Source organism: Drosophila arizonae, chromosome 3 (genome assembly GCF_054131065.1).
Source record: "Drosophila arizonae isolate 15081-1271.41 chromosome 3, UAZ_ARI_1.0, whole genome shotgun sequence".
NCBI lineage: Eukaryota > Metazoa > Arthropoda > Insecta > Diptera > Drosophilidae > Drosophila > Drosophila arizonae.
The window spans coordinates 29,539,605-29,550,475 of NC_142923.1; the positions used below are offsets into that span (position 1 = coordinate 29,539,605).

Here is a 10,871-nt window from a genome sequence, read left to right on the forward strand (position 1 = left end):
TGTATATATCTGCCCATTGGATATGCAGCTTGCCGATACCCTGGCTGCTCTATGGGATCATCTACGATGCACCCGTTGAAGTGAATTCGGTGGGCATGGTGTGTTCCATAACCATATTGTTTATGATGCTCGTTTTTGTGGTGCTATCAATTGCCTGCTTCCGTTGGCGCATGAACAAGGGGTTGGGCTTTACCATGTTTCTACTGTACTTTGTCTTTGTTGCCGTGTCGCTGATGTTTGAGTATGATTTCATCACCTGCCCCGTGTAAATCTGCACCGTGGCAGATCAGCAACTCTGCAACAAAGACAAAATGACAAACACCATCTCACTTTCACACACACACACTCAGAGAGACAGACGAACACTCGCAAACCAATTAGCTAAATTTATATACAAAACACATCCATGAATTAAATTAACAAATTGACTAAAACTAATCGAATTGTTAAGCAAATGCATAAATCACCACACGAATACAGTGAGCATAACAAATAAAAGCCAAAAACCAAATGAAAATAATGAAGCAAAATACGAAAGAGATAACGAAAGCAAAAGCGAAAAGCAAAGTAAAAACGAGTTAGTTAGTGCTATGTGCAGCGTTTTTTCCTTTCCCCATAAAAGAGACATTTACTTTAAATGTTTAGCCGCAGCTTTTAAGCAGTTTAAAATATAAAACTAAAGCAACACACCCAAACTCACACACGCACAGACATACACACGCCCATACACGAAACTCTTCATCTCTATCTATCTATGAATCTATCTTTCTCTCTACTCGAACTATAAACCTTTACTAACTTTATCTATTATTGAGTATATACTATTTAGATACCAACAAAAATTACCAAGAATAATGGCTTCCCAATCAATTACTTTACTTAAGCGTTTGCGTTTCTCAAATTACTATCTATTTACGAGTATATCAAATCTAAGTACTAACTTGGCACAAGCACCTTATATACGTTACGATCAAGACAGTCGGCAATTATGTTGGGTATATGTTTTACAAGCTTTTGCAAGTGTTGAACAAACCCTTTCGGACTCATTGCATAACTTTCAGTCTCAGTCGAGCTGAAGTCAAAATCAATTCTCGAACCAATTCAACACTAATTTCAACCCTTAAGCAATGTACTATGTGCTAAAATTGCTTACGAGTTCTTTATTGAAATTCTTCAGCTATTTCAAGACTTTTTGGTGTCTCAATTTGTGCTTAAACTTTTTGAGAGATCAGATTTTCCGTTATTTGGACCAAACTTTCCGTCAGTTTCAGCTCTTTTCCAACACTTGCCGCTCTCCAACACTATAATTTGCGTGCTCTACCAACTATATTATAAACTGTTCTCTAGTAATTTTCCAAGCACTATTAAGATGAAATAATGAAAGCTTTACGCCAGATAGAGCCTAAATCAGTCTAGTTTTTACGAAACTTATACTATATATATATATATACATATATATAAAACTTATATACCACACGCACACTTACATCGCATATAAATATATATATACATATATCCCCATATATGTATATATACTTACTTATATATTGACCTATATTAATTAAGTGATAATTTGCGTACTTATTAAACGACAAAGATGATAAGCTACAACTATACTCAAAAGGAAATACTAACATAAAATCTAAAATTATATAAAATATAATACTAGGCATACTTTAAACCGAAAAGAAGAGGAAAACATTTTGCTAAGCATTTGCCAGACATAATTTAAAAAAAAGAATAAAAAAAAAGAAAAAAAACCGATGGAAACTTTATGACTAATCGTCATTCTTGTATTATGATTATGATTATTATTATGATTAAAACTTATGATTCTTGTTGGCGTGCGTAAACGATGCAGTTATTTCAAATGAAACAAAATATTTCTTATACTACATACGAATGAAGATTAAAAACAATTTTCGAAAAAAAAAAAAAAACAAACAAACAAGCAAACAACAATATTAATAATTTCATATACTTTTTGCTTAATAAATCCCCTATAAATATATATATTTATATAAACACATATATACACATAATATATATATATGAGCATATAAACATATTTATATGTATGCGAAAGAGAAAAACAATATCTTAACAAAAACAACTTGCTCTCTTTATTTAGAACGTACGTAACATTTTTCTAAACTAGACCTAAAAAAATCTTAAAACCTTAAACCGTAAACCGTAAACCATAAACCATAAACCGTGAATCGTGAACTCGAGAACAAGAAGATGAAGAAACCCAAAAACGAGACGCATTACACATATACATACTTATATATATATATATGTTATATACATATAAACAGCAAATGACAAACAAATATATATATATGAAAGTATATATGTATGCAACCTTATCTTAAGTAGGCAATATATAAAAAAAATATATATCCCGAGAAAACGTTTGCATATTGAAGTTGAGCAAACAAATAAAAATACTGAAAATACTAAGAAATACTAAGAAATACTATAAATAACACACACATACACACATAATAACAAAAAAGGAAAACAAGGAAAAGATAAAAACAAACCACACAGAACAGAAAGCAATAATTTTTACAAGTCGAACGCGAATACATTTAAATGAGAACTAGTGGCAGTGACATAACTTTATATATAATATACTACTATATAAAAATACCATGGTATTAAACCAAAAACAAAATACTGTTTATCAAAGCACGGCCAAGATGAAGAAGAATAAGACGAACAGCAGAAATCATTGCAAGCAAGGCATCCGAGTCAGACTTCAAATAGAAGTTATCAGATATGTACATATGTACATATGTATGTGTACCTTGCAAGGTAACTAGTGTGTCTGCTCTTACACCCCATGGGTGCATACACATACATATATATTCAGATTATATATGGAGGACATACATAGCAGTATAGAAAATGAATAGAGAACACCAAAATAAAATATATTACGAAAATACAACATTGTATAAATACCACGAGGCATTAAGTACGTCACGCTAACTAACGTGCTTAGCCAAATGCTCGATAAGCCGCAACTGGAAACATGGCACTAGAAACCACCAAAGGAACACCCCCGACATTCGACATTATAGCCGCATGTAACCACAGGGCATACATTCATATATAATACACGCTTTAAATGCTGGACACCTGGCAACGGGCGGCACTGAGAGCGATTAAGCTTACCGTTAGTTGAACTTGTTTTTCTGTTTTTAATGAGTTTAATTAAGGTTTACGGAATTTTTGCTTTACAAAGCTCATTCCGATACAAGTTTTTATGCATAATACATTATACATTTCAACGTAGCTCCACTAATCCTTTCGTTCCTAGCTCTTCACTCTTGTAACTATACATTTTATACACCTAAACCTTTTAACTTGAACATTTAAGGATAGCAAACAAAAAGAAAAAAGTAAATTTTGGAAAATTTTCAGACTATTCAAATAATTTTATTTCTTAAGATTCCCCACACTTCTGTCAAAAGCGAGATAGAATTATTTCTACAATTTTTGGTCTCTAAAAAATACCGTTAATACCGTTATTGTCTTATGCCAGTTGAACAAACTCTTTAATTCTAGAATAAATTTGTAGAAAAAGCTTTTTCCCAAGACTCAACATGGCAAGGATAATAAAGGAATGTTCAGGTGATATTTGTTAGAACATCTGGGACGTTCTTAGAAGCATTCGAAGCATTGTCGCAACAAACAACCTGTTAACTGCCCTTGAAAACTTCTGTTCCATATATCCCAGTTCAACCTAACTCTTGATTACTCACTCTTTGCGAAGCATCGCTCTCAAGTCCAACTTCAGTACCAGCTGATATATATCCTATATATTCAATATATGGATTGTAACTCAGAAGTTGACACTCAACACTTTCTGTCTGTCAACATTTTTCAACTCGAACGCTCAATGCACAGGCAAATGTGCGCGAGAGCATAGAGCAATCGGAGAAAAAACAATGAAATTGCTTTTCAAACGAAACAAAACAAAAAGCAAAGAACAAATATAACTTCCAGTACTTACAAAATAAAACAATTAACATAAACTTTTATACATACTGTATATGGTAAAACTAAACAGTAATCTTCCAAATTAACTTTAAAAACAAAGTGCATACGACATACTATATATACACGACATATATACATATATGCTAAAATATTATTTATTTAGAATACATAACATTTAGCACATACTCACACACACATACAAATACACATACGCACTATCACACATTCAAAACATATCGCGCCCACTTTTGTCTATAAAGTACTACGACGAGTACAAATAAAACTTTTGTAGAACTATGATAAAGCATATTCAAAAATGAAAAGAAACTTACCTAAAAAAAATGTATCGAACAAAATTGTTAATCAACTAGCATTTCGCATGGAATGTTCATATACTACTACTATATACTTTCCAGGCACTTTCTCTTAAAAAAAAAAAAAAACAAAAAACAAAAAAACAAAAAAAAAACAAAAAGGATCCCCATTCATAGAGCGCAGTACAAATGCCCAGCGTCTGTTAACATTTACAAAAGACAACAAAGAAATCAAAATAATTGACACAGCTGCACATATACACACACTATATGATAGTAATCCAAGTCATTATCAGTACCAGCGTAGTTAGCATCAATTGTTCAAAAGGCATTCAGAACTCGAAACCCTCTCAATTCCCAGATCCTAACTCGAAACGCACATAAACACGCACTTGTCAAGTGGAAATCGTTGAGGTCTTGCTTTAAAGCAACTTATATAAGATTATATATATATATATTTATATATATGTATGAGAAATTGTTATGGTTATAGATTTTTAACAAGTTGAATAATTGCGTAAAGAAAAAACAAACAAACAAAATACAAAACATTGTTGAAAAATTAGTAAAACTGTTCAGAAGCGTAAAACAGAGCAAATAATAATAATAAAATTAAAATAAAAAATTTACAGATTAAAAAATAAAATACAGTATATACTTTATGAAATATATAAATTACAAATAAAAAATCATTGTTTGAAATTAAAGTTAAAAAGAAACTGAAAACCCAAAAGAAAGCAAATTTCATATGCGTAGAATTCTTCTGTCTGCTAATTTTATCCTCTGACCAAAATTTTTAAGTTCCAGCTTAAAGTAAGTATTAACAAATTTTAATATTATTTTTCACTTGAACAATTGGCATGCGTATTACCCGATGTATAAAGATTTTAAAATATGAAATTAGCAAACACGAACAATTACTGGACGCTACAAAGCTCTCAGATCAGAGATCATCGAATTGTATCGAATCACCTGCTAATAATACTCAAGCACATGATCAGTTCTGCTTTAAATAGGAAATATAATTATCACAGTTATATACATATACAATAAATAATATATAACAATATATACATATATATATATTCATTTTTATGAGTATATATATATATATATATATATATATATATATATATATATATATGTATAATAATTATGTATTTACCCACAGAGAGTATGCGTAACTTTCTTTCCTTCCTAATTTCTTTTTTAACAAATAATGCCGTGTATACAAAAGTTTAATTCATATATATATATTATACAAATAGGGTTTAAATCGAAAATCGTTTCAAGTTGCGTCCGTTGTATAATACAAGCAAAAAAAAAACGAAGAACTAAAAAGACAAAAACGAAACAGAACACGAAACAATAAAATGTGTCTACTATGCGTACGGGCTTAGCTTTTCAGCTTTCGTCTGCATAGCGCAAGGCTAATCGATTAACGATAACGATTGTCGCTTGCATGCGCTCGAAAAATATCCGCACTTGGGATGGACGCGTGTCGCATGAAATCAACGAAAACCGTCTGACAAAATAGAGTTGAAAATGATAAATGAATCGTCGCTTTAATAGAGTCGAGGAATTTGGGTATCGCGATGAGAGTAAATGAAACGAGGAGAAAACAAACCGACACGAGCCCAACTGTTTTTTTTTAAGCAGCTAACGACAACGATAACAAAAACGATAACGATAAATAATAAGCGAATCCAGCAAAAAGTAATAGTTAACATATTGGTAGACTAATTTAAAGTTTTTTATAGCGTTTTCAAATTTGTAAGTATACAACAACAACAAGAAGAACTATGCGTTTATTATTTTTAATAGGCAATGCAATTATCGATTATAGATAATACCTATCGAAAACGAAAGAGTAACCGTCGTATGCGTAATACAGCAAAAACCAAATAATAATATAATATAACAAAAATATATTTCCTTACCCACCAGCGATTTTTGTGTTGTTGAGTTTGAATTGTTGTGCGATTTTTACTTTACATATTTTTTACATACATATATAGTGCGTAGTCGTATTAAGTCAATATATACAAATGTATGTATGTGGTTTATTTTTGGTAACGGTCACGGCATAGACGTTGAGCATGTAATGTAGAAAATTACTGTTAATTTCAACATACCTACACACACATATACATCTATATATGAGAGAGTATTAAGAAAATACCACAGATAAACGAAAAAGTATAAAAAGGAAAATCGGAAAACAAAAAAGTAAGAAAATTAATTTTAATAACTGATACGCTTTTAGCACATAAGATTGTACAAATAATTTATATAAATACATACAAATACGCACACAAAAACACACAACACACAGACAGTCAAAGACACACAACACTCACAAACAGAATATTTAGTAAATTACAGTTCATATACATATATAAAAACGAATCTTGCAATAAACGAAAATAGTTTTTAATTTTTTATTTTTTATTGTATTGTTTGTGACAACATTAATCATATGGTTATTTCGTATGCCCGATTTGTTGTTGTATTTGTATAATATAAGCCTTACAAAAACACAGAATGCAGATCTTACGGATCGCTGCTGTAAACGAGTCAAACGAACGTGATGAAGCCATTGGAATAAAATGAACAAAAAGCGAAAACAGAAAACAGAAATGTAAAAATAAAAAAATTAAAAATTAAAAATGAAAGTTAAAGTTAAAGTAAAACCCGGGAATCCCTAAACTTGCTGAACATATAAATTCGGCTTTACTTTAAAATAAAAAAGTTGCAAATAATACAGCGATTCAGCTATAATACAGAATGTTATTTACTTTATAGAAGTATATGGATATACATATATATATATATATAAATATATTTAAATACGTATATATTTAATGGAAACATTTAGATTTTATACAAAACACAATCACTATCACTCCTCCCCCTCCCGGACATCAAATCAGAGCTCATCATTAAAAGCAAATACCGCATGGACTAGAAGCAAATCAAATAAATAGTCAATTTCGATATATATAGAAATATATATATGCATATATATATGTATGTATGTATGTATGTGTACTTGAGCATGGGCTGGCACGCAAAATAAGCGAGTAACATAATTATGACAGAAAGTAAAAACGTTTATATAGAAAAACGCATTTCGATGAAAAGAGGGAACGACACTTATGTAAATCAAAACGAAGCTAATAAATACAATGTTAACTAGTTATTTAGGTGAAATATACAAAAAATCACACTCAGATACATTTGAATCGTAACGCTTAATAGACACACTTACACAAAAACACTCACTCTCACACATACACATACCAGGATGCAGCAATGTGAAATACCGTTACATAGCCACGATGTCGCAGGGCCGCGAATTAACGTATACCAAGATCGTTTAATCTTGCATTCTGCATATTGCAACAAACAACAAAATACACAAACACATACACAACAAAAAAATATATAAAGTTAATGTTCAAACTAACTAATATATAACAAATATTATATAATACAACAAACTTAGACTGTATGTTATTTTCTCAATACAATACCTACCTATAAAAACAATAAAAACAGATTCAATAAAACGAGTTATCGAAAAGGCACAATATCGTTGTTTGAATTCACGGCGCATTGCAATAGTGATTTTATGAGTGTGGCAACACTAGCAGCCAGTGTTACCCATTAAATGGAAGCGCGTCTTTATTATTGCTGTTACTATTTAATTACATCAGCTGGTGGACAGTGCTGCCCATGCTCGTGTACACGTGCCCTGTGAATGCCAGCTATTGAGATTTTCCGTTTTTAGCGAACGGTCCCATCGTTCCTTTCCACGCGACCAACAACACAAAAACGTGTGTTTTGGCTACGCTGCGTGTTCTTAATAAAATAAAACATTTTGGAACAGAGCAGTTCAGAAAAATTTATTCTTTTTCACATAAGTAACTGCTGCACTGCAAGACTTTCACAATGAGGCGTCCCAAGAAGGTATGTTAACATAGTAACCAAAAGACGCAATTTGTTGCGATTGCGAGGTTATTTTTTAACCGGAATATTATGCATAGACTCTGAGTTTTCCACAATTTAAATTGATTTTATTTGCAGTACGAAGCCGGTGAGGCCACACAATATATAAGCCGGCGCGCAGCACTGCGCAAGCTGCAGCTGTCGCTGAACGACTTTCGCCGTTTGTGTATTTTGAAGGGAGTTTATCCACGCGAGCCAAAGCATCGAAGACGTGCACAGAAAGGCTCCTCAGAGATAAAGATATTGTACCACACCAAGGACATACGATTCCTGCTGCACGAGCCCATAGTGTGGACGCTGCGTGACTATAAGGTATGATGTAGGATATTTGATTCATTGGGCTTCACCAATAATCCCAATCTCACCTTCACAGATCTTTGCTAAGAAATCGGGTCGGGATCGCGCTATTAAGGACTTTCGCAATCTGAAGCGTCGTTTGGCCTTGTTCCCCGAAATCAAACTTGATCACATTGTGAAGGAACGCTATCCGACATTCATTGATGCGCTCAAGGATCTCGATGACTGTCTCACTTTACTCTTTCTGTTCAGCACATTTCCGTCCTTGCACTTAATACCGCGCGAGCAGTCGAATCTTTGCCGTCGATTGACCATCGAATTTTTGCATTATGTCATTGCTTCCAAGTCGCTGCGCAAGGTGTTCATATCTATCAAAGGCTACTACTTCCAGGCTGAGATCAAGGGCCAAAAGGTCACCTGGATAGTGCCGCACTATTATCCGTTTAAGCCGCAATCCAGGCAGGAGGTGGACTTCAAAGTCATGTCCATATTCGTGGAGTTCTATACAATTATGCTGGGCTTTACGAACTACCGCTTGTACCACGGTCTCAATATGGCGTATCCACCACAATTTCCCTCTAGCATGCTGCAAGATAACGAGGACACATTGAAAGATGAGACGAGCTTTGTGTCGGAGCGTATTGCTGCTCTGAACTTTGAGCTGTTGCGTACAGACAAGGTGCAGGAGGACGAGGAGGAACCTGATATTGATATGGAGCTTCTAGAACAGGATGGCGACTCGAAACGCATTATCAAAATGAAACAGGAAGCGCAGGAAATAGCCCGTCTACGCAATCTCTTCAAGGGATTAAAGTTCTTTATAAATCGTGAGGTCCCTCGCGAGCCTTTGGTCATCATCATTCGCTCTTTTGGAGGCAAAGTTTCCTGGGACTCGTCCGTGTTCTCAGGCTCCACATACGACGAGAGTGATGAGACCATCACGCATCAGATTGTTGACAGACCTAGCCTAAGTACCCAGTATATATCGAGGGACTATATTCAGCCCCAGTGGGTCTTTGACTGCGTGAATCAGCGACAGCTGCTGCCCACCAACAAATACTTCCTGGGCGAGGAGCTGCCGCCGCATCTATCGCCATTTGTCGATGCCAAACGGGATACGTATGTACCCCCCGAAGAGAAAGCTCTTCATGATCCCTCGCTGATTGAAACGCACGGTAGGTATACTAGAAATTCTTAATATGAACACTGTTTTATTGAACCCCTATGTCTTTCCTTTCGACAGCTCAAAGCGATGATGAGTCGGAGGAGGAAGAAGCTGCACAGAATGAAGATGATACTGTGGATCAGGAGCTGCTAGATGCACAGCTGCAGCGCGCCTATCAACAGGAAACAGCCGAGTACAAAAAGTATGGCGGTCCAGACGGTGTCAACGAGGATGAAGAGGACGCTGATGATGATTTCGATGGTGAGCAGGAAAGCGATGAAGAGGAAGAAGAGCTGGATGAGAAAACAAAGCGACTGCAGGAAGAGGTCCGTCCACGGAATATACAATATATGTTATATGCATACATAACAATTCTTAATTTCTTGTAGAAGAAGAAAATGTCTGTGCAGTCGGGCAAGGTGCACAAGGTGAACAAAAGGCAGCTGCACAAGGCCGAAGTTGATGAGCATCGTCTGCAGGCGCGCATGGTCAAGCCACGTCATCGCAATCTGTTCCGCAAACTGATTCGCGAAAAGCAGAGCAAAGAAAAGGAGGAATGGCTGCTTCGTAAGAAGCGACGAAACATAGACAAAGATACAAAAGAAGCCAAAAAATCAGCTAAGCGGGAGGCAAAGAAAGCAGCCGCCGCTGCTGCTGCTGCAGCCTCGCAACTGGGCGCCAAGTGAAAGACCACGCCTTGCGCTATTCCACAACCTGTGTCTTAGAATTAGTCTATGCCCAACAACAATAAAAACCAATATATAAACGCATCAAAATGTCGAGTCCTCATTGATATATAGAAATGCATAGCTTTGGGCCGTGACTGTTAATCAATCATTTAATAGTCCACAAATCTCGAGTTCAACTGCAATATGGATATTTGAAGGACTAGAGTAATATCAAGAAATTATTAAATATGTGGAATTGCGTCACAATTAACATTCAACAGCAGACTCAAAAGGCCTTCACACAGCTGAAGTAAAATACCAACTTCTAATAGTTAAAATTGTTTATATTGTAACTCATCTGACCAATGACAGGGTATGCAATTAGCCGTTTCGGAAAATATCTCA

At 34.5% G+C, this 10,871-nt stretch overlaps 2 protein-coding genes across 13 annotated transcripts in view; both read left to right on the top strand.

The window, feature by feature from the left end:
- The window catches only part of Nckx30C (solute carrier family 24 member Nckx30C), a 50,630-nt gene extending 42,801 nt beyond the window's left edge, over window positions 1–7,829 (top strand). For all 12 annotated transcript variants that reach the window (XM_018003683.2, XM_018003691.2, XM_089466064.1 and 9 more), the window contains one exon: window positions 29–7,829. In XM_018003683.2, the coding sequence (XP_017859172.1) occupies window positions 29–269 (241 nt within the window). In that variant the 3' untranslated portion in view covers window positions 270–7,829. The remainder of the gene's footprint in view (window positions 1–28) is intronic.
- Window positions 7,830–8,114: 285 nt separating this feature from the next.
- LOC108611187 (pescadillo homolog) lies at window positions 8,115–10,574 on the top strand. Its single transcript, XM_018003694.2, has 5 exons — window positions 8,115–8,297; window positions 8,415–8,648; window positions 8,710–9,808; window positions 9,877–10,124; window positions 10,188–10,574. The coding sequence occupies exons 1-5, from the start codon at window positions 8,280–8,282 to the stop codon at window positions 10,482–10,484; spliced, it is 1,896 nt and encodes a 631-aa protein (XP_017859183.1). The 5' UTR covers window positions 8,115–8,279; the 3' UTR covers window positions 10,485–10,574.
- The last annotated feature ends 297 nt before the right edge of the window (window positions 10,575–10,871 follow it).

Coding starts and splice junctions, on each gene's coding strand:
- LOC108611187 (XM_018003694.2), top strand. Junction 8,649..8,709: donor GGACGCTGCGTGACTATAAG/GTATGATGTAGG, acceptor TCACCTTCACAG/ATCTTTGCTAAGAAATCGGG. Junction 10,125..10,187: donor CAAAGCGACTGCAGGAAGAG/GTCCGTCCACGG, acceptor AATTTCTTGTAG/AAGAAGAAAATGTCTGTGCA.